Genomic DNA, 25166 nt, shown 5'->3' with positions numbered 1-25166 from the left:
CAGAGAGCTGCTATGAAGTGGTTGGCTACCGCCCATCGGCTTGCTGCCGTGCAAGCCTTGGCTTCCCCCTCTCCCTCCGTGGGCCATAGCTACAAGGAAAGGAAAAATGTAGGGAGATTTTCTAAAACAAAATTAAGAAAATGAAGAAAAGTGCACCCTCCTTATTTCATTCAGTGGCCTGGTGCATACTAAGCTAAATTTTGCTCTTAAATTTTTTTTCATTATGTCTTAAAATATTAGCTGTATCTTTAACACGATCAGATATCTATGCATGTTATTTAAACTCTAAATAAAAACATTTGCTCTTCCTCATAAGTTTTGTATTAGCTAAAATGTGTATTAAATACCCCTTGGGTTTATAAGAGATGACTTACAGTTGCAGACAAATTAAATACTTTTAAAGCTGAAGTTTTGGGAGAATTTAAAAGAGGAAAATTAAGTATTTCTAACTAACAGCAGTGTCCTCTAATGGGCACACGGACAAAACTGGATGCAGTAAGAAAGGGGAAGACAACACTCTAGCCCGCAGGTATCTGCAATGCCAGGAACTGGGTTCAGGAAACTCTCACTCACTAAATTTTCCTGAAGTAGTGTCTGTGCGGAAACAGATCCTTCAACAGGCACAAACAGCATGAGTAAACTGCACAGCTAGAGGGCTAAAACTTTATATAAAGCCCGTTAGGTGAGACAGGTACAGGAGAGAAATCAGTGAGAAAAATCCAGCTGTACATGATAGGGGAAGGAGAACAAAAAGGGAGACGTGTTACACAGCTAACTGATTAATAAATGTCTATCACTATAGGCCATATGGATTTAAGATAAAGGGACACTGCTTAGAATATAAACCCCCAAAGATAAATTGCTTTGGTTGTCTGGACCTTTCACTGACAAGAAAAAAAAAAACCACATACAAGCTATAGTTTATTTTGTCATTACACTTTTGACATTCATATTTGACTGTACATGTCACCAATAAAGTAACTATAAATATTTTTTTTCGCCGTTTTCTTCATTAAAATAATTGTTTATCAAACCATGCTAAGTATTCATATTGTATCCCCCTAAGAAAAGAGGCTATGTTTTTCCTGTTCCCACAGTAATGAATTGGTGAGATCGAGTAGAGCTGAGGGCACACATGTGCTTTTAAGACTTTTTCAGAACAAAATTATGAGAGCAGAGAGAACAAAGAGGACTACATATTTCATCCAAATACTTTCTTTTATAGTTTACTAGAGTTCCAAATCCAAGTTTCTCTTTACTGAACATGTTTTGTTCTTCGCTTCTCATGGATAAAGACTTGGGGCAATTAGACTTTCAACCCTCCCTAATGAGACTGTTCAGAATAAATGGATGAAGAAGTTGACAAATTACGCTCACATCACGCCTGATAAAGAAGCAGGGTCCCAAATCCAACAATAGACAACCTAAATGAACTTTCTGGTGGACAGTATTTTCCAATCAATGAAAGCACACATCATAAAAGATACTACTGCTCCAAAGGAGATGAGGAACTGAACTTAATGGGACAACATAATCAGTTTAGCAAAGGCACAATCAAGGTAAAAACTTTCCTACTCAAATGCAATCGGGGAATTTCCATATGCCTGACATGCTTCTAAATCAAAAGCCAAGAGATATAAGCATGAGAAAATAACAGCTTTGCGGTCTTACCCAAACTGAAAATTTCTTCGGTGCCTAGTTCAAAGCAAACATCGTTTCTGTGCTAACTCTAGTTTTGAAAAAAATTCCTTAGTGAGCAGGATTGCTCTATTTATAAATAATAAAACTACTAAATATCATCAAGCTTAGAATTAGTTCCCTCGAGAAGCAAATTCACATGTCAAAAACCTGGTTTGAGAACCAACGTAAAAGGTTGCAGTTAAAAAAGCAATTTCCAGAAGCACTCAGCATTGGACTAGCTGTTCTCAGAGAAGTCTAAGGAATTCTATCATTAATTACAACAAGGTGCCAAAAAAAAAAAAAAAAAGGTCAAATACAACAGTTTGAAAACTCTCATTCATTTATTCTAGCTCATCATTTTCTTGTTCCATGATTTTGTTTTGTAAATTCCAACAGTTCAACAAAACGGAACACTGCCTTTTTCAGCGACCGTTTCCGCATTCCAAATAGCTGCCAGATCAGAAATGTTCTCACTCTTCCTTAATTACATGGCTGCGTAAATAATCCACTTGAAAAGTCTTTCTGTGGCAAATAAGATCCTTTTTAGGGCAAAGTCAGGCATATGAAGTAGCTCTGACAAAACCTCAAACAAAACTGTGGGTTTACAGGCTCTTCATAGAAATTACGAGGGCAAATGATTCATTGCACAGATATTTTTTAATGGTTTCACGAGAGCAAAATAGGAATGCCCATAAATAGCCTCAAGAGAAAAAGAGTTATTCCAATTATTTTAGTTAATTACAATATGTAATTCAATAGCAAAGTGGTCTATGCAAATAGGTATTTGTCTACTTATCCACTTAAAAGTTTAGTAATGGTTATGGTTTAAATCTTCAACTGGGTAAAGACAGATGAAGCAATGACAGCATCCGCATTAGCAAAAGACTGCTTCCATGTTACTACAGAAAACTTGATTTTAGTTCTTGAAGAATTCAATTAACCCTCCCTGCTAGCTGAATATACCTGGCCAGAGACAGTATGACTACACCTGACCCTTGCCGTGACACGAGACTGTTCCAATGCGGGAAGCGGCACGCTCGCAGCGGCCTTATCTTGGCCTTGGGCTGTGAAACGAACCGTCCTGACAGAACTCGGGAAGGCTTCACTTGCATGTAAGGAGAATTCAGGAACCAGTGGGTTTCAGCCTGAGGGGTCCATGGACTACTTTTAACGTGTCTGCAGAAGACAAGCTAAGAAATCCAGCGAATTATGAGTAGTCTTCACTTGGCTACATGGGAGCAGTCACTCTCGACAACTTTTTTTTTTTTGAATCCATAAAGGTAGAATGATCACTACCTAACTGTACATAAAGCATAAAATTAACTTTCCGTATGCTAAATGTAACAACTAATTAATATCCCACAAATTTTTCAGCTCACGAATATATAAATACTAGCTTGCTAATCAAGTTTTAAGGAACATTCCTTCAGTGCAAAGAGCAGTAAAAAAATTAATTTTATAGCTATGAAGCACAAAGCTAAGGCTCAGCAATCATTCTAAATACAGTTATAAAAGGAAATTCAAATTTTGAGTGTGTTAACAAAAAAAAGGATTTTTAGATGTTCTTTTTAACCCATCAGATGCAAACTAACAGAAGGATTTCTGACAGCGATGGAAACTATACAAGTAAAATTTGGCAATGCTTAAAATATGTCAGTGATGGAACAAGCCCTCTTTCCCCCTGCTATTAGCCCTAACTTAAGTGTATGCTGAATTCTCAACTCCACTTGAAGTTATAACGTGAAAATTCCCAGAACAGTGTTGGTGAGTGCAGAAACTTTAAGCACAAATTATTTCTATGCTAACACTCAGAAGTATGCTTTCATATAACATCAGCCAACGGAATCGTTATTGATATTTAAATGCAACTCTTCCATACTACCATGATTAAAACATTTTAATTTCAGCACTCTACTTCAATGCACATTTGATAAAAAACATGTAGACAAAAAGATATACATACAGATTATGCATCTAAAGTTGCAAACCCAAATTTGTTTACCTTTTAGAAGAGCTACTTTAGCAATAGGTTCATTTAGATCTTGGTCATCCATTTGAGCATCTAAAGAAAAAAAACCAAACCCACACCTTTCAGAGAGCAGGCAGACTGCAGATGGTTTTCATATATGCATTCTTAAGCGAAGAGAAGCTTTTACGTTCTTCTCATTTTACAACAGTTAATTATAAAGTTGCAAAATAGACAATACTGCTCTAAGCTTGTATCTGGCTCCGCGTAACACAAGCGTTCTCCGCTCTTTCAGAAAACAAATTAAATCACTTAATCATGAGCAAACTAATTAGATGTTACAGAAACCACAGCTAAATGCTCACCTGTAGTGTCGTCGCTGCTTTTTTCCTTGCTTGGACTAAGGGTGTCCGACAAATCAGATTCTTTGACTCTTGCTTGATTCTCTGTAAGAGACAAGGAAAATTGACCACAATCAGTAAACGCTTTGTTCAGTCTCTTTCTATTGCTAAATGTCGACAGAAAACAACATAGTTGAAGAAACACTTAAAAACCTGGTGGTTGCCTATTTCTATGTAAGTCTAGGCTAAAATGGATTCAGCATCACTGAAGTTATTAATCTAGTCTAGCATCTAATAGGGGACGCAACTGTCTCATGCACAGCTTGAACTGTTGTTAAAGCTGTATTCTTGCCAGCTGGAACTCTGTGCAAAAGCTGACTCAATCAGGGAACAAATAAGAAAAGAAAACTAGAACAATGCAGATACTGTAACAAGTCAGAAAGGAACTGCTGTTAAGAATAAAACTGTGCTTCAGTATTTTAAGACAAATAAAATAATAGTAACAAGTCTTGTATCTACTGTACTGTTAAAAAAAAGTGTGGTATGAGCCAGTAAAGAATCACAGCAATATAAATTAATACACTAATTTCTAGAAAGAATTTTCAGTTCAAATTGTATGAAGAGAAGGCAGTCTATGTCCTTTCCATCAAAGAAATACCTTCATGAAATATCTGTTCATACACAACTCATCACATTATTACATGCAGCTTAGTGAAGCCACACAGTTGTTTTTGGTTTGCTTTTTTTTTCCCAGCAGTTCTAGATTTTTAATGGAGACCAGACATTTTCAAAAGGTGAGGGGACTTAACTGTATTAGCGCATCCTTTTCCCACACAGAAGTACCCCTGACTCAGAATCTAAGTACTTTATGGGGCTGTAATATTATTTTTTTTCTTCTTTTAAATAACCATTCCAGTTTCGTTCTGATGGCACACCATCTCTGGTGTGGACAAATACAGTAAATTTGTCAGCAAGGAACCGCATCACCAATATGCACGTGAGGTTATACATAATGAAACCTTCCTCGGCTGACTATGCAGAGCCTTGGTTTGACAGCACCCATGCCCACCCACAGATTAACAGAGGTTTCCTCTCAGTCTCAGGTTCCAGGTAGAGAGATGTATATAAAAAGGCATCATCACAGCATTCTCAGCATACAGACTTTGTGTCTACCATACGTGCAGAAAAGCATGGTGAACACAAATAATTTCTTCACACATAGATACTGTAGATGGAACAAAAAAGTACCAGGACATGGGAACAAAGATGCACAGCAATAAATCAAGTGTGTTATCCCAATAGGGTTAGTATATGAAAATATGTAAAAACCAAAGGAGTAATGAGAAAGCTTGTGTGCATTGTTTTTTCAAATAACAAGAGAACAAACAGAACTAAACACCCCCAAAATGAAAGAAGTTAAATGGAACCTGAAGACAACCTGTGCACTCACACTGGGAAATCAGCAAGAGAACAAGACACAGACAGGTTAATGGGGGAAAAAAAAGTTTTCTTCATCTAACATGAAAAGTTTTCTATTTCTCTATGCCAGAATAACATCCACTTGCACATGAAGCAGAAGGCGGCAAGTACAAACAAATAGCTGACCAAGAGCCAGACTCTTCCTATCTTAATGCAACCGAAATCACTGGAGAAGGAGAATGGCAAAGTACCCGTACACTTAAAGCGCATTAGGGGTTTGGACCCGGCAGCGATTCCAAACACATTTCCTATGACTTCAGCAGACTTCAGAGCTTCCAACAACTGAAGCAGTTAAAAACTCAAGTTTTGGAGGTGGTTCTTTGCTAAAACAAAAAGGGTACTTCCCTATTTTGAGGAATAAGGTTTTTAACTCGTATCTGAAGATGTTACAATACAAAGCATTTTACATGTATCGTATAGAAACAAGCTCACAAGACTGCCGTTAAAACTGTAATAATTACTAAACCAAGTAATACATTCTTTTTCAAGTATTAAGAAAAGCATATCCCAAAAGCCTCACCCATGTCATTTATATTAGTGGCCAATCCAGAAGCCCTAAGCCGAGCAATATCTGTACCCAACTGACTTTACCATATCTGGTCACACATGGAAACGCAGCTTTCTCGCTCTGCGAAACAGGAGGAACGGTGCAAGTTCCAACCGCTGAATTAATTCTCTCTCCTCCCACCTCCCTCCCACCCTCGGGTACACCAGCTTTTTCCTCCCTCCCATCCTGAAAGAGGGAACAAGATTAGGCACTAGAGGAAAGATGCACCAGTTTCTACATCTGAAACAGCAGAAGTACAAAAGAGAAATGGTTCAGAAACCTGCTTCCTATTCTGGAACCAGAGCCATAAGCACAAAACTCTTCCCCATACTATAGTATTTCACAGCAGTTGTCCCTATTTCCCATAATAAAACTGAGCTGAATAAATATAGCCAAAATGATGAAGTATATTAAAATGTGTTGACATCATACTTACTTGATGAGTTGGAATATATTAACAGACACTAAAAATAGCTCACCGCTTTGCAAGATAACTGGCATGCAGTGTTACGTTACAGTTATTGTATGCATTCTTTTGCCAAATATGGCGTGTCGTCTATAGCTTACTCACGTACGCAAAGGTGCAATTTCATCCATTAAGGTAAGAGAAGATAAATTGAAAATTCTCTAAAATACCAGAACTTTTACCAAGCTAACATTTATTCAATACAATAACACTTTGCAGAAGGACAGAGGGTAAAGAAATGAGTTAGTATGTCCAGACGTTAATAAAAAGCTATTAAAGTGGAGTCAGCCTGCAAGCCCAAACAAGCCTACATTATTAGACGCACAGGAGATACTGATCTACACACTTTCTGGCATTCCTGATTTTGGCACTGCAAGATAAGGATGACTGTTCCTTGATAAGATAAACCTTTTCTAATTAGATCCTTGTATATCACTTGTTTTGTACAGAAGAGAAAAGAGTTAAGAGATGCATGCTTATATTTTACTTGGAAAAGGCACATTTAGGAGGTTAATAGTTATTTTAAAGTTATGAGGGTGTAAGTTAGAAAAAAAATCGAATTAAAACACACTTTTATTTAAAACTTAAAATGAGACCAAACATTATTTCTATTTAGTCCTACAATAAAAACAAAAACCTGATTAAAATTTATGCAGGCACTAAAGATTTAAATACATTTACAAAAATTATATATTTTTTTAAAATGCACATTCAGGTTAAGAGCTCGGTCAGAACTGAGACTAGCATTTCATGCACTCAATCTTCAAAAATGGTTTCCTTTAAATCTTTTAACCTTACAATAGTATTTGGAGCAGAGTTCAGTAAACAGTATACCTTCTCTTCATTTATTTTCCTTTCTTCAGTTATTCAACAAAACTCAAACTGCTAGTTTAAGACAGAACATGCACTGAAGTGATGTAAAAGACATGCTTCAAAAACAGTCAAATAATCCAGAAGTCTAACCTTTCAAAAGCTTTGTTTCTTCCACTTTGGTTAGACGTCCTTCATCTACGATCTTGTCTGCCAAACAAAATAAGTGTTACTTTCCAAGCTCAAATTAAGCAAGCTTTTCCCTGCACACATCGACGTAGACTACATTCCATGACCAAATTAAAAGCTGATAGTATTACTTCCTACTCGGGCTTGAACAAAAACTTTATTCTGGCATGGAATAATGAAACAGAGCACACAAGCCCACTGGAATTTTGTGATAAAGTGCATAATTATTTCTTCTGCAATTTATTAGCTTACATTATTAATGCTTCAGTTCACTAATGAGAAGTTAGGAAAATTAATTTTTATGAACTTTTTAAAAAACCTAACTGGGAACAATAAATAATTCATACATTTCTCAAATTATAGTTATCAAAAAAGCAATTCTAAGAGCTGGTTGCCTGAAAGAGATATCCACCACACACAGTAGAAACCTAGAAATATGCCACAGTAAAAGAGCAATTGAGAAGCCACCTCCACACCACAACTGCTTTAACAGTGCCCAGGAAAGGTACACAGAAATAGCCTTTCTTAGCTTGAAACTTTCAGAGAGCTGCATAAACTTCCAAAAAGTTGTGCATGCTTCACATTCAGGTTCACAAAAGTTGAGCTTACATATAGCATTGACAGGGAAGTCTATTCAGGTATGTCAGGTGCATAAAAACCTAAAACACGGAATTTGAGACCACATTGCTAACTTCATCCTAACTCCAGCTGGGACATGAAGGCAAACAGTAAGACCAAGGGAAGAACAGGTTTGGATTAATCAAAGACACTAAAACAACTACTGAACCAGTAATTAATTAATTTCTTATTCGGAGGAGATTTCATTATTTTAAATTCCTTAACAGCCAGCTAGCGATGCCAACATGCAAAATTAATCGAGGGTCACATCTCTTACAGATCACATAATCGATTTCTATGCAGTAGATGTTGCAATTTGGACAATGTTGAAAGCTGTTAACACCCACTGAAACACCAGGCTGGAAGCTGCCTCCGCTCTGCCGGATCCCCGGCCACCAGGCAGGGATCCCCATTTGCTGGGGACCCCAAGTGCTGTTAACAGGGAATGAGGCGCAGAGACGACTGGACGAACAGCGCACGCAGGAGAGTTCAGATTAAGGAAGCTGGATGTCAGTAAATTCTTTTCAAATTTTTAATTAAAAAAAAATAGTGAGCTTTAGTCAGCATTTCCAGCTTCAAGTCTCTCTGAAGATTAAGTCTCTGTACTCCTCCGATGGCCTGTTGCTGTAACCACGACAATCTAAGGACAGAGGCAGCACATTTGCATGGAGATATCTTTTTCAACCCTAGCTAGTAGGCAAGCTTTCAAAGAAAAAAACTCTGAAGTCTGAAGAAGGCTTTGCATGGCCGAAAGCTTGTCCTGTCCCCTCCCCTCTCCCACAGCCAGACAAACCAGTCTGAGAGAGATATTCCCTCCATCTGCTTTTATCTACAAATACTCTCCTGCATTCCTGTAACATTTTACAAATACTGCTTCAGAAATACACTGAACAGCACACTGGATTTGCAGGATTGGCTTCAGGTCTCGAGAGCTGTAGGAGATCACTCGAAGTTCAGAACAGTCTCAAGTTCGTCAGAGCTGGGGAGAGTCACTGTGCTGGGACTGGGGAAGGCACCGCAGAGGGAATCAAGTTACTGCAGCCACCAGTGAAGAGTTACTGAGGGATAGCATGAGCCCTCTTCCATTAAAAAAAAAAAAAATCTAAACAAAAGTCTTCATATGTGATTATTCCAGGACTCAGCTGAGGGTGGAAGAGGGGTGGGGAAGGCGGCAGCAAGAAAGCAGCTGAGGAATTCTGCCCATATATCTGAAAAAATTAGCTGAATGCAAAACCCCTACACTCAAAGTAGCCGTCGGCTGCTTCATCTGAAGGGGCAACACCTCATCTATGCTGGACTGTTAGCTTAAAACAGGCTTCTATAATCAGTTTACAGAAGAAAACTTAGCGTTATGAATTGATGGATCTTGGAGTTTTCACAATTCAGTAACTGTTAAAACCAGAATAATGATAGCACAAACCAAAGAAACTAGCCTTCTTGACCCAGATGCTTTTCCAAACCGAAACCCTTGCAGCAGCTCTTTACACTTTTAAGAATTCTCAATTCCTATGACTAAAAAAAATCTGCAGACTTAATTTTTTTTTTTCCTTCTCCATGGTGGCTTACTGTTTTCTAGCGTTGTTTATGAATTTCAACATTGGTACAAAACTTTTCTTCTTGACGCTATTTCTTCAGCAAAGAACTTCAGCAGTAACACACCAGTCCCCTCGCCCAGTAAGACCCAAAGCTGGTAAAGCCAGTATTTTTCACTTGAGGGCTGACATCTCTCCTAGCTTACAAAACAAGCAAGCATTCCCTGTGTTTTAAGAATGTTAGCATTAGTATATTTCAGAGCCAACAAAAAGTAGTTTATTTCAGCATGCCTGTGTATATTTAGATAATAAACAGAAAGTTGGATGTTGATGTCACTGAACTACATGGAATCTCATTCTGCACTCTGTTACTGCCCTAGTCACTAAAACCGGCAGAATCCAGACGACAATCAAAGTAAAAGCAGACGTACTTGTATCTTTAAAACTTCCCTTTTTCAGATCTCTGCATCTTTTCATATTACTATTTCAGAAAACTTCATAAACTTGATTTTTTTAATTTTTTTTTTAAAACCAATCCACATTTTCCCTGAACCAAGATGTGCATTCTTGGCTACCAAAATATAAATTAGGGTCAGGATCCTACCTTTAATTTCTGGCACAAATAATATTTATCTTTCATGCTATCTAGTCACTACTTAATAGAAAGCAAAGAGCTACTGATACATATCATAAATAATAATAAATTTTTACTGAAACGATCTGCTTTGAAGTTAAGATTTCAGTTCATCTTTAGGATAATCTATGTTTCTTTTTGCAGTTTTCCTTCAGGTTTTTAGGCATTTCCTATATTTTAATTTTAAAAACTCCCTTTTAGATTTAGGTTGCCTCTCACTATGTGTAATATAAATAAAGATCTGTTAACATTACAATGATTACTTAAGTAACATGCCCCCGATACATTTATGGTTTTGTATCAAATCAGTCTTTGAAAGAGGCCAGTTTTGAAGACCAATACAAGGAAACCTGGCCCTCAACATACAAATTTCAAACCATGTGAAAAACGTGATATGGAGCAGCTTCAACTTCACTTGCCACCTGCAGGTCATAAACTCATGGAAAAGCTGAAAATAGCCATTCAATCCATCCAAAAACTACTCCTTTTTGGACAGAGAAATTAAAAAAAAAAAGCCTTAGTAAAAAAGCAAAAAATTGACTTGCATTTAAAATCATAAATGCAAAAAAAAAATTCACAAAATGAGGAAAAAAATAAGGACACAAATAAAGAAGAATTAGATTGGAGCAAAAGATAGGAAGCTAGCATCACCGTTTTTGGTAATAACTCATATCGTCTACTCATCAAAAAGCCCGATGACTTTTGCTGTCCATGTCACTGGTTTTCTGTTAGTGGTTACTAACAGAAAGTTATGGAATGAGCAACAAGCGAACTGGATGTAATGATCAGGAGGTAACGGACTTCCCAGATCATTCAGAGCAAGAGCTCATAACATCCTACAGATGCGGTAGATCAGTACAGGTACTGGATGATATCACGCGCCGTATTCTGCTTAAAAAATAAAATATCTTTAAAAACCTACAGAAGCTGGATTTTACAAACAATGCTACCCAAGTTAAGCAGTTGCATTGCAGCCTGAATAAGATTTTAGTGTCCTGTTGTTTTCTCCCCCGCCAAAAAAATTCTAGCTTTAGTACCTTGAGAGCTCTTGGTTGCTCTTAACTGATAAGCACTTTCAATTACCTTAGTCCTCTGTAGCGACTGTTTGTATAGAATACTAGATTGCTTAATCATCTAATTTTCCTTCTTGTGTTATCTTACACACTCCACTTCCCTGACTCAAGTTGTGTTTCCTCATTTCTCTGCTTGTGCTTTCCAACTTACGTGCTCCTTCCCCAGCACTACGGAGATGCGCACTTTCCCGCTGTACCAGCACAAGTCAGAACCTTCTCTTCTAGACAAACTGCACAGTTGTCTCAATTCTCCTTTCTTTTTAGATTTCTCTTATGGTTTGCAGATCCTATAGCTTTAATTTGTCTGCTTCTATTACAAAACAGCAAACCCTACATAATACAACTTCAATGAGGAACTCCTATTTCTGGGATTTTTATCATATTATTATTTTTCAAATAATAAACCCGCTCCTTTCCCAATACCTAAACCCCTGGGCAAAAAAGCATAGTATCATATAATGAACCATATATTCTTGCTCAATATTGCCAATCTTTATGATATGGTTCTACACATAAGTATTTGCTGCATGGCTTAAAACTCCAGTTCCTGGCGATCTCTGAAATTATAATTTTTCCCCCCCACTAGTTCCCAACCCTCGCTGCTGCAGAGAGCAAAGAGCAGGAGGAGGACGGAAGGGCAGCCCTTACATACGAAATAGAAATAACAGATCCCGCAGTTTGCAGTTTTTTAACCTCCTGATTTTGTGGGGCCTGACTAAACATATTTGAATTTCGGAAAGGCGAACTTTCGGTCCAGAAATAAATACATGAGCTGCTGACTTCAAATCTTTTTTGTTCTTGATTAGATAGTAAAAACATGCAGTCACAAAAAATGCAGAATACCGAACCCTTTGAACTCTTATTCATTCTTTTACAAATGAGGCAATCGAGGCCTCACAGTGTCTTCAATCTAGCTCTCAGTCTCTCAAGAAAGGGGAGGCCGAAGTCAAGTGATCTTTATTTTACTCTCATTACTACTTCAACTGCACGTTGGAATCTCTTACTAGATCCTGATGGTCGCTTTTGCTTCTCAATAGCGACAAGACTGACCACGTTTAGTTTGCAGAAGTGATACTAATACAAGTTTTGCTAAAATAGGTTACGCTAACATCCAAACAATGAAAACAGGCAACCAATCTGTATTTGAACATCACGCAGTGTGTTCTTAATTTTCACTCTAGACAAAAAATATTTTTACTCAAACATTTAACTTCAGTTCATTTTTATGTACTGAATAAAGAGGATTCATTGAAGATCTTTGCAAAATTTAAAATTATTTTAAACTTCAGCCTGAGGAGACAGCTACCATTCACTTTTAACAACAAACTTTTTTCAAATAGTTTAAATTTTCTTAGACAAACATTAGCAGCATTCTGTCATTCAGTTTATAGCACTGCAATCCATATCACAAGGAGTAAAGTCAAACAAGCCTGTTACACTTCCTTATTGAAATTTAAAAGGGAAGAGTCCAACGGGCATAATGTCAAAAAAGAGATATTGTCTTACTTCTGCTTGTAAATACTTCTCTCTGCTCAACTTTAGGTACATAACTTCTGTAAACTCTTAAGTTGAAAAATAATTCTTTATGCTACAAAGGAGTTTTCTTTGAAGTTTAATAGCACTTTTCTCTCTTCATCCTAATGACATTTTTCTCTCAGTGGACAAAAAGTATTAACACCTTAAGTTTTTCTTTAATTATAGCTATGCAGACTGCGCTGTTTTATTACTCATTTTCAAAAGCCATTTGCTTTGAAAAATGTTTCTCATTCCAGAATAACACATCTTTCTAAAGATCGGTATTGCGTATTTATGTTCTGTTTTTCTTAAATGAATCTCTTAGATTTCCACATAAAAATTAAGGTATTGCCTTCCTTTTTGTTCTTTGTAAGAACTAATTTGAAGAATGTGTAAGAACTTTAATTATCAGATAAATTACAGATATGTGAAATGAAGAAAAGGCATCATTACCTCATCTCTGTCCTTATTATCTGCTGCTTGTGATGTTTGCTTAAACTGACAGTGTTAGGCTTTCAACTTTTTAATTCATAACAGATGAAAAATTACACTCGGTTTTAAACATCGTGTGGCAACATGACCACCCTTTTATTGGTCAGAGGACAACAACGGATTAACTGCTAAGAGACAGCGTCATCATTGCTTCGCAAAAGCAAAGACATCCTCTTACTACTACAGGCATCCGCTTAATATCACAATGCCACAACCCTATGCTTAGAAAATTTCTGCTACTACAGAAATATTAAACAGTAGTGACAAATTCTGGTTTTTATCCACCTTTTCTGGGTTTTCTGTTGTTTTTAAAGCAAATGTGATGAACACTCTTGTACTCACTCTGACATTCTATGAACTGATGAATAAAAGTGCAGTCCCCTCCACTCTTTGAAAGAAAGTGCTCTAGTAAAGAAAGAAACACTTCAGTTTACATCATCTTACCATTTTCAAATTGATGCAACAAAAAATTTGAAAGGCATATTAACAATATTTGTAACTGTATTTACAGTGAACTTTTGAAATCTGAGTTAATATGCAAGCAGACATGTAACTGAAATGATGTCTGAGTGATATTAGAAAATAGATTACTCTCGAACTCGTCAGAAGAAAGTAGTACTTCAACTGCATTTTCAAATGGTACTTTTAAATACTAAAATCTAATAGCAGTTCTTAAGCATAATAAAGAGCCCCTTACCTCAATAGAAGCTATTTAAAAAAAAAAAAAAACAACAACTTTCTTTTAACAAAATTTAGTAAGAACCAATTAATAGAAGTCCAAACATTCTGCATTTGGCATTTGCTCTGTTGCTTTTTCAGGTCAGGTGGTGACACATGACTTCGACTAAATTTTCATTGACAACTTCATATTTTTGGCAAAAAGATTAATGCACATGAGTGATATATAAATCACAATAAATTTAAAATACAGAAGATGATACACTACTGAAACATGCAACTCCATAGCACTGACGCGTCTAGTTCCTCCCATGTGTTAATTCATCATCAGACATGGATAATTGCAAATACCAAATCCAAACATTGAAGAAATAAGAAACATGTATTTAACCTGTATCTTTCAGCATTTTTTATTAGCTTTAAAAGGGCATTTAGTAAGTTTTTCGTTAGTCTTCATGTTTATTCTTCGTATCTAACACCCTCTTGAAATGAAAAACATTTATTTTAAAAGCATTGCTGAATATGTCCCTTTACTTTTTAAATAAAGTTTCACTGCACAGAAACAACGATTTTTGAATGGACAGTTCTACAGCAGGGATCCTAAGACCGGCCTCAGCTCCCAGGTATGCCCAAATCCTTCTGTGTCACCTTGTTCAGCTCCCAGCTCCATCAGAATCTTGCATCTCCAAATAAAAAGGTGCTTACGCTTCCTTTCTAAAGAACCCCAAAAGTCCTTTGAGCTCAAGAATCCAGCAATCTGAAAAGGCTGCTTTTTAGTACGCAAACTGGCAAAATGTGTTACATTCTAACAAAATTGTGCAATCAGCTTCTGCTATCAGAGGCCTAGCTGTTAAGATCCAATACGTAATACTAAGCTTTACTATATTTCAAAGTTACTCTAAGTAATGAACTTTTTTCTAACGCACAAGGACAGGGCTTCTAAAAGACAGCACCACGGCTATAACATTTGTTTTCCATACTTAAACTTTTTTTTTTTTTTAGCCTTTTTACATCATGCTGTAAGTGACTGTATACAAATTTCTCATATCTTTCTTTATATAATATATGGCTCACAAAACTTAAATATGAAAGCCAGGTGTGGTGCAACTCACTGAGAAGCATATCACCTACTGAAATAATTCAGTTTTACACGGAATTATTATATTATGTATAATTATATATTATTATTATTATAATTTCCGTTCTTCAGTGGCTTGACGTATAAGCAAGTTACTCTTCTGCACCAGAATTTCCATATATGCAATGAGAGAAAACGAATGCCTAACTATTGTCATCTTAATACACTCTGCTATAAAAAGCCTGTAGAGAGACTATACCATGAGTTCTTAGTTCCCCTACTCAGAATACAGGTCTTTTAAAAAGTTATGGACATTCACAGAAAAAAAGTAACGTAAAATCCTTATTCTTGCAATGGCTAGGTAGTATGCCTATAAACATACCTTGAGGACTTGACCTGAAGTTTTGAGAGATAGACAAAAGGAATCTTGAAAAAGCATACTGATTTCACATGGTTATACCATTTTCCTCCAAAGGCGATGGAGGGGGAAGGTACGTATACCTTTGTATACAAATAGAGGAAACTTTTTTATTCCCTTACAGGCTAGTTAGCACACCAAAAAAATTAATTTCTGACTTCTGCCTTCAACTGTGAAGTCTTTTCCTTATGCAAAATATCCACAACCTCTTTCACTGCAAAGCTGCTGAACCTACATTATAAATCCTAAGTTCTCAGCTCTTCTAAAATAATGCAAGACTACTCAGCAAAAAAACCCAGTAACTGCCTCCTGCTGCTTTCAAGAGAACAAAATCCAAAATCTGGCAGAGCACATTACTGCCCATCTGCCATTACACGAGGGCTAGATAAAGGACAGGAAGATACAGAAAGGGACAGACTGTCATGAAGAGAACACAGGCCAGCAAGCTGTAAAACCGCCAGAGAAATGTGGATGGAGCAGGTAGAGCAGAGATGCAGAAGAATGTGGTACGACAGACAGCAAAATGGAAAAGTACGCTAAAATACAGAATAATAAAATAGCACGGTAGATGCATGATGGAAAAAGGTGATAGACTGTATAAATACACAGAAAGACAACTTAAATGAGCAGTTATATGTTGTCCATATTCATAAAGAAAAAGAAATTGGCAGACAGCTTCCTAAAACTCCCAGGTTTAAGCACAACTTCTACTGTTACTCATAGGATGGAGGAATCTGTATTTTCATGCATCCATCCAGATGACATTCCGACTCTTATGCAATCCAAAAGAAGTCAAAAAGAGATTGCTTTTTCAACTTTGACAAAAAAATGAATATCAGCGATACAATATTTGTTATAATCACATAATAACGAATTCAATTTTGAAATATTTCATACAAAGTTTAAACTCAGACTGATAAGAGGTAGCAGTATATAAAAAACTAACATGACATTCCTACCAACAATTTTAAAACAAAAAAGTGTTTGTAAAAAAAAAAAAATCACCTTTAGTGTGATGTTATCAATTATTTCTCTATAAAACAATATGTATTTGCACTTGAAGCTTGCAAGCTTTTACTAAATGTTTCAATTTAGCTCTAGGCTACTTTTGTTCACGGTATTGCATGTTTTTCTAATAACCTTCAACAACCTAACTTTCACAGTCTTTTTACAGTTTACATGATTAGAATGAAGAATCACAATCCCTAATATAGTATCTCAGTTTTGTTTTGTAAAGAAGTTAACTATTTTCTGGGGTGGAAGATTTAAAAAAAAAAAAAAAAAAAAAAAAAAATCAAAAGCCAGTTTCTTTCTTAACCATTCCATCAAGCATTAAGAGGATTACCCAACCTAAAATTATGCATCAGCAAGACAGATCAATCTATCTAAAAACAAAGTATGGCAGTCCAGAGAACTGGGAACAGCCATTAAGCCTCCTGCTTGCTAATCTCAGTGTGCATCATAGCTCAGTGCCTAAAATGCTAAGACATTATGGGATAACCAGTACTTAGTTTAAGGGGAGGTTTTGGTACAGTTCCTGTTTAACAGATCGCTCCTCCTGCTCCAAATAAGTAACAGACATGCGGTTATGCCTCTTATTTTGCTATTAGTCTCCCTAGTTAAGAAGCTCTTCATTTACGATAATTCAAAAAAAAAAAAAAGGTAAAAAGCTAAGAATTAGAGCATAGAGTTTCAAAATTTTGTTTCAAAAATGTATATAGTAATCCTTCAACACTGCGAATATTAGTGAAAACTATGAGTTCTCTATGTAAGTGCCCCATCCTTCCAACTAGTACTACCACCATTCCTCAGAGCTTTTGCTATCCAGCAAGACACAACAAAAGCTGAAGAAAGCTAGGAAAAATTTAAAGTAAGAGGACAAATATATCTTAGCCAATGGAACAAGTCAGTGAATTTAGAATCATAACTGGAATAATCTTTGCTATATGTGATATTGGGCATATTCTTATCAGACAATTTTATTCAAAAAGCTTCACGTGTATGTTAAGACACGTTAGTTAAAATACTTGGCTTTAACTAATCGGTCTCTAAAAAAACCCATCAGTTAGTTCAATCTGTATTCATTCCTCTTTTACGTAAACACACTCCTGAGTTTTAAAAAGTTAGTTTTCACTATTTATATATTTCATATACTCATATTTTTCATATGTTATGGTTAGGAAAAAAAAAATGTTTTGCTGACTTTACTTACCATACCCAATTTACTAGAAAAATGGTGTATGTTTGTGTTGCAAGGGAAAATAAAATTAAGAGGAAAAAAGCAATGAGTTTGGATTCCACTTTCTTGTGTCACAAGCCTGACATCATTCAGTAGAATCCTGCTAATTCCAGTGAGAGCCCATAAAAACAAGCAAAAAAAAAAAAAAAAAGACGACTTCCAAGTTGGCTTATCACGTTTTACAGAAAACACCTACACTGAAAGTCTAAGCAGGCCAGAGGAGTGGACAAATTCAATTTCATTTTGAAGAGACTACTATTCAAAGTAAAATTTTAGAGAACATTTTGAATTTGTTCAACTTCAGACATCAACCATAAGACAAAAGGTAGCCTTAAGATACACTACCTTTCTCTGTGCTTCCATTAATTTTAGGTATGAAGTCATCAACTTGTATGCCTAGGATTAAGAAAGGGTATTATTTCTGGAACCAAACAAAATGTTTTGGGTTTTCTTTCTTTATAAATACAGCATTGTGAAATGCATCTGTCTTTTCATACTACCTCCTCCTTTTAAGTATCTAATCTAATCAAACAGAACAGGCAAAATTTCATCTGTTTTCCTGCACTACAGATCATGTTCCAGTTTGTTCAAACGTATAAAGAGGTTACTATCATCCAAAGAATGACTGCCTATTACATATTTATTTATTTATTTATTTTAAAAGACCTTTTCTATATATGCATATGTAAAAACTTTCAAAAATCTTGGAGCTGAGGGGGCACAAGCAGAGCTCTAAATTGAGCAATGACCCAGAAGTCTGAACACTCACAACAGCAGTGCCCTCTACTGGCGTTCTGTTGTGGCCACGTCTTTCAATGTTAAAGTGACAACCAAGAATGCACTACTGGCGTAGAGTGTAAAACATTGTTCTTTGGCCAGACTCCTAGACCACAAGATTATTATAATAAAAGTAATTGAATCGAAAAATCTGGACACCAGCTTGAAACAAGAAACTGATCACACCTACCTAAGCTGTTGTGTTCTTTAAGAGTTTTCTCTTGAAGATGTTCTAACCGTACTGTAAACAGAAGTCCAAAAAAAAGATATTTCACAGATTAAAAGAAAAACAAATAATCAAAGTTTCTTCCCCACTAGTGACTAACCTTGTAAAGCAGTTAGCCGCTCATTGGTGAAGTCATTATCTGCCTGCAAAGCTTCTATTTTTGCTTGAAGCTCTTGCTCTCTCTCTTCCATTTCATCTATTTTATGCTGCAATTCTTTCTTCTCAGCCAGTCCTTTCTGTTGGATTTCTTCTTGTCTTCCTTCTGCTACCTGCTCAAAGAAGATTAAAAAAAAAATCCCCAAACAAATCAAAGTTAACACATAAAGGAATAGATTTCCTTGATTTTTGTATATCTAAATGTACATAAGTAACTTTGCTAGTCAGACGAAGCAAATGGAAACAATGCAAAATTTTTCTACTGTTATTTTTCTACAAATTTCACTGCAAGTACAATAACAGAGAGAAAGAATCTCAAAATATCTTAACTAATGTTCTGTCTGAGGAATCCAAATTTTACAGGAACAGTACCAGGACCCAAAAACTAAGAAACACCCGCAGTCTCCCAGATCTCAAATCAACCAAAACCCAAGAGTCCTTCTGAACTGAACGTACATTGCACAGACAAACTTGATTGAAAGCCACATCTTTTTCCTTGCTGGATTTCATGATAACAAGTTTCAAAGACTCTTCTCCCTCAAAGCTAGGGAATAAGTTTCAATTTTGATCCTTCTGTGTATACTCATCATTATCAGTGATGAACTCATAATTAGGAAACCAATTGCCTTAAGACCAGCAATTTAACATTTTAATTTGGAAAGAAAAATTTTCTGTCTGAGGTGCTGAACTAAGACTTGAAGAACCTAAGTTCAAATTCTAGTATTTATCCAAGACAAATGCAACAACTGTCTCAGGTCTACAAAGAGAACGCTACTACCTTCCTCCTCCACATCTTCTATTTATCTACATTGGAGACTCTTTGGGAACAGGCTTTATCATACTGTGATTATTTTGTTCTCCAGCATAAAGGACTTTTAAATATTAAAATACTTAGATGTTTGGTTTAATAACAAACCTGACAGGACACTCCTCCTTCCCCCTGGAAGCTGAGCCATATTATTACTATGTGGTAGGCTAGGTATGTTTGTAGCTGCACAGAGAGGCAACATGAAATGCAAATTTATTTCTAATTCTGGTTTTCATTCCCATAAACTTCAAGATGTTTAAGTTGAAAGTTATTTGTCTATATAAATTGAATATAAAGTTTTATACCATATGTAATTTCCTACTAAAATATATTGCAACTCCAAAAATACGGTAACTTTCAAAGTGAACAAAATGGGAACCTTTTTAGCAATTTACTTAACTGATGACACTTTTCAGGTACATTAAATGTAAACTGAAAGAATATGTAAAAGACGATGTGCATCTTTCTTTCATTTACCTGTTGTTTAAAAAGTTTCTTAACCTTTATTTGACTGCTGCATTAGAAATTAAATTGTATTTATTTGTTCCATGTATTATGGTACAGTATCATCATAAGTCAGATGAAGTTCTGTTATTACCTTTAGCTTGTCAGAAAGATCTTTAATTTCATTTACAGCTCCATTGTACTTGTTAGCTAATTCTCTTAATTCTTCCTGAGTCCGCTCATTCATTTCTTTCAGGTGAGTACATTCATCTTCCGTATTACTTAAACTGCGCTGTAAGATAGAATTATTATGCAATAAATAAAAATAATAATCTACCAAACACTGAAGTTGGTCTATTTTTTCCAAACAGTATACGTAACTAACCATATTTAACTGCTTTGTTCTTAATCATTAAGGCTAAACAAACAGATCAAGTCCCAGCAAAAACACTATCTATACAAACCTTTGTAATATCCTACTTAAAGAACAGATTCTGTGAAAATAGATTAGCTTCATGCACATGTAAAAGAAAAAAAACAACCCAAACCAAAAAACCCACAGTAGGTTATACAATGAATTGTGATTGATAGGAATAAAGAACTGAAATGTGTGATCCATCTCCCCCATCCTCTTCTGGTTTATGATAAACTGTGAAAGTTTTATAATATTTTGTGATTCAATGTAATAAATAGATATACCCTACCTTTCACCCAGCAAAAGAGTATTTAACACAGCATATAAGCCAACTGTCTCCCAGGAAGTGTTCTAAATCTTTTCCTGAACTCCATAATGTGGAAAGGCATCTAAACTAAGATGCCCATACTTAGGAAGCAGCTGGGTCTTCAGGAAGCAAAGAATGCTCCAGAAGTTTGCATCAGCTGGTGATAGCAGCACGACTAAATGGTGTATAGGTTTCCTCCTCATAGCTCAAGATTTGTTTCTTCATTCATACATTTTGCGTTTTTTTATAACAAGCTCTGACTTGGTTCTTCACCACCAAAACAGACCAAAACACCTTTAAACAAAAGTGCATTCAAAACTACATTATATAATAATTACTAAAGGACAACTTTCAACCAGGAGCCAGTTCTTCTGTGCGTAGAGAAAAGCACATGGCAGGAAGCACTCAAGCAAATCTCTTACTAAAGTTAAATTAATATTTCTCCCCCAAGAGTCACAGTAAAGAGGAAAAAGTATAATAAATAAGTCAGATTCTTCTCTTAGTATAAGATTGGAAAGGAGAAGAAAGCTGGAAGTAAACATAAAACTCCAACCATTAACAAACCTGTCAAGAACTATTGCAATATAAAAAGGGTTATTTAACTGAAATCTCATAAGGTTATTTAATACAGCACTATATGCATTGCATTCACTAAAAAGCACGAAGAGGTTAGACACTTTGAGCACTTAAAATTAAGTCTTACAATATTCCTTGACCTAAGGGAACATAGCAAATAATGATAATGGAAAGAGAAAATAAAGGAAACGATAGTAATGAGAGATACCAGAGGGGCAGAAATCTTACTTGAAGAAAGTGTCCAACACTTTGTAATCTTAAAAGCTCATTCTTAAGTGTAATTTGTATGAGTGGTTAAGCTTACGTTTCCATAAATTTTACAGTTTAAACAAGGTCTAACAGCATTTTTCCTAATGCATGTATGTCATTTTCCCCTCACTTATTTCCCACACATACTAACTTCTGTAAGACAGCTTCATGAAGGAGTTTAAAGAATAGTTTCTCATTAACTGTTTAACAATCTAAGTATTGTCCAACGGGAGAAACGAACACTACTACTTAATATACTGCAAGTGCCACAACACAACAAATTCTGGTGTATTACAGGCAACAAAACAGGGATCTACGTAGCAGCAGTTATAACTGTTTCAGCATTTCCAGAAGACTAGGCATGAAACTTCAATACCTCCACTTCAGACAGTTTTCTGACCACTTCAATCTTCTCCTGAAGGACCCGCCTCAGGGACTCTTTGGCTGTTGTCTCATAGTTGTGTTTGTCTTCTTGTAATGCTATAAGCTCTTTTCGTATACTGTCTTCTGTTTGATTCTGTATGTGCAAGATAATTCAGATACAAAGACAGAATATAAATTAGTATTTTGCTGATTAAATATATTAGACTTGTTCTATTACAAAATGTTTAGCAATTTCTGGTAGATGGGAAAATGTTATGGACAAATCAGTGATCAGAGATTCTTGACATGACTGGGTGTAAACCAGTTATTTTTTTAAGTGTATGTATGGCAGCAGACATTCAATGATCACCTTTGATTATAGGAAAACTATGTGGGTTTTTTGGACATTGCTAAGACAATGTCAAGCCTAGGAGACCCACAATTTGACAAACCAGAAACCTATACGGTCCCATCTGAAGGACCTCAAACAGGAACTACAAGGAAAGTTCTTATAATGCAGGTAGTTGAGAGGAATTAAAAATAAAATACAAATAAAAATTTAAGGCAGGCATAAGTGGCCTAAACAACAATCAAGGCAGGGCATACTTGTTACTCTGTCTCTGAATATCAGACAGCACATTGACAACGCCTCTTTTCAAATCCCTATTTGGAAAGAAACATCCACAGGAAACACGACAGAATGGTTGCTTCTCACCGATGACAGAAATTCCTTTTCTGCATTTCACTATGTACATATTTATATGCATATACAAAGGAAATCAGCTTGGGCTAAAAAAAAAAAATGCTGAAAAATAGCCATTTATATAGATTTAAAGCAATTCCATGAAATACAGAACAGATCCACAGTTTTCATGCTATTCACATTATCAAAATTGCACAGGCTCTCTTCAGAAAGTTTATGTTCCAACTCCTTTCCTACAACTTGCTAATTTCAAAAGACTTCAAAAAGAGCTATCGTTCAGCATTCCCAGTATTCAAGTGAACTACTTACCTTCGAACATGCCTGTAACTGATTTCCCATAACCTCTAATCTTGATAGCAGCCTGTCTTCGTCTATTAAAGCCTAGCAGAAAAGAAGCATCACCTTAGAATTAACATGTGCTTTATGTAGTTCCAGTAGAGTTCTGCTTTAAAGACTTTAATTTTGTTGGAGTACTCACTACTAATAGTAATTTCAAACTGGTACATAATCACTAAATTTAAACATCATCTTTTGCACAGTTTAAGAGAACCACCATAAGCTTTTTATTCTTTCTGCTGCTTTTTTCCCCACTGTTTGTAAATGAATAGCTAAAATTTACATGCCACTGCATATTTCAGTCCATAAAGACAAGGATGCCTGCAGATACCTGCCAACTAGTATCTGAAGCCTCTTGCGTGACAGCAAGTAGTCGCTGAAGGGTTGCCAGCTTCTGTTCCAACATTTGTTCCCGATGTAAGGCTTCCTATGAAGAGAACAGAGCACCAGTCAGTTCAACTAGGCCAACTCGGAAAAACAGAAGCAACAGACAAGATACCAAAATACAAGAAAAAAAAAAAAAAAGGAAGTGTGAGTAGCAAACATTGTCACATATTCAAAACTATAATACACCCATCCCATTTATCCATCCACACATTTATTTGGGTATTTTAATTAGATAATGTTATCCTACAAACTCAGGCTCCTGAAGACCTTCATTTTTCATGCATATGTTGCACATGCTGAGTACACATCATAACAAGTTATTCTTTCCAAGACTTAAAAACACTTTGACTTTTGTCAATAATTTGAGTAACAAAACTGTAAACACCAAAAGGCAACTTGGCAGCTCCCATGCAAAGAGCTGTTCATCTTCAAATCAGGTCACAAAAAGAAAAATGCCAAGCAAGAACTACTATTTTTTTTGATTTTTGGTTTATGACAGTAAGCTAGAATATCATCTTTGTTAACAATTCCAGGACACAGAGAGTGAACAGATTGGTGAGCGAGTATGTATTTGGCCTCCCAAGAAAGAGCATCTGCCTGAGCTGCTTCCTGCTATGGCAGCAAATATATATAAAGTTAATATCTGTCTCAAAAGCCTCATCATTGATGTGAGCAAATAAAAATTGCCATTACCAAACAAAAACAGGCAAAATAAATCAGTAGAACTATACATAAATTAAACCTAGGTAGAATTTACCAGTAAGAATGCTTCCATATCTTTTCCAGAAAGCTGATTTTATGATCCTTTCTAAAGGGTTTATTTATATATATTAGCACACACTTTAATGTGTTGCCATTTTGCAGTCTAACCCTTTCGGGACACAACGCCTTAGGAAAAAACACACTTGTTAAAACTGACACAGGAGCAGGCACAGAAAGGCTGGTGATGCCAAGGAGGAGGAAGAGCTGCCAGCGCTGTCCCCTCCTTTATACTTTCCAATAGATACGGGGACAGAAATATTGACACTAAGAAATTATATTCACAGAAACAAACTAGTCCTCGACACATAAAATGACCTCTTGTTTTGCCTTTCTTTAGTTCTACCAAAACTTTTAAATACATACACAGTATATCCACAGCAATGGATGATGATAAAAATAGTGAGCAAAAGAAAATTGGGGACAGCAAGGTAGGAGAAGAGAAAGGCCAGGAAAAGCAGGTACATAGCGTTCAGGGAGCCTTCTATAAAAGCGTGAGCTTTCATGTTTCTTTTATAAAAGTCATCGTTTATACTGCTCATGCAAACCCCCAAAAGTTTACATTGAACTATGCTATGTCCTATTACAACATTTTATATTATTTCACTACAGAAAAGGCAGTTAAATGCTTATCATGTTCCGGTTTACAACATGCAAGCCAAAGACATACAGAGCATAAGATTTGTGTTTTGAACAAAGATTAAATATTTAGCCAAACTAAATGCTGCCAAGAGAAAACCTACCTGTAGATACTGTGAAAGCTGAAACAATTCCTGAGAATACATACTGGGAGTGTTAGCAGCAACCTGAAAGATAAGAGAATTTAAGAATCAAAATGGTTTTGGAATTTTCATTAAACTCAAATAATGCAAAATTCATCATTTACATCTAGTCTTGAAGGTAAA

The 25166-nt window shown here is 35.9% G+C and overlaps 1 protein-coding gene across 46 annotated transcripts in view; it reads right to left on the bottom strand.

The window, feature by feature from the left end:
• The window catches only part of SLMAP (sarcolemma associated protein), an 87429-nt gene that overhangs the window by 17189 nt on the left and 45074 nt on the right, over positions 1 to 25166 (bottom strand). For 15 of the 46 annotated variants that reach the window (XM_087742923.1, XM_087742921.1, XM_087742927.1 and 12 more), the window contains 12 exons: positions 25005 to 25067; positions 23447 to 23542; positions 23089 to 23160; positions 22090 to 22230; positions 20321 to 20458; positions 18859 to 19027; positions 18723 to 18773; positions 18101 to 18151; positions 13685 to 13747; positions 7443 to 7499; positions 4012 to 4092; positions 3683 to 3742 (listed from right to left, as the gene is read on the bottom strand). In XM_087742923.1, the coding sequence (XP_087599049.1) occupies positions 3683 to 3742; positions 4012 to 4092; positions 7443 to 7499; positions 13685 to 13747; positions 18101 to 18151; positions 18723 to 18773; positions 18859 to 19027; positions 20321 to 20458; positions 22090 to 22230; positions 23089 to 23160; positions 23447 to 23542; positions 25005 to 25067 (1042 nt within the window). The remainder of the gene's footprint in view (positions 1 to 3682; positions 3743 to 4011; positions 4093 to 7442; positions 7500 to 13684; positions 13748 to 18100; positions 18152 to 18722; positions 18774 to 18858; positions 19028 to 20320; positions 20459 to 22089; positions 22231 to 23088; positions 23161 to 23446; positions 23543 to 25004; positions 25068 to 25166) is intronic. The other 31 variants (XM_087742932.1, XM_087742939.1, XM_087742937.1 and 28 more) reach the window with 15 other exon arrangements.

The sequence above is a fragment of the Nipponia nippon genome, unplaced genomic scaffold (genome assembly GCF_047370975.1).
Source record: "Nipponia nippon isolate SJK-2023a ecotype South Korea unplaced genomic scaffold, ASM4737097v1 scaffold_9, whole genome shotgun sequence".
Taxonomy (NCBI): Eukaryota; Metazoa; Chordata; class Aves; order Pelecaniformes; family Threskiornithidae; genus Nipponia; species Nipponia nippon.
This window is presented reverse-complemented; position numbering and strand designations above follow the sequence as displayed.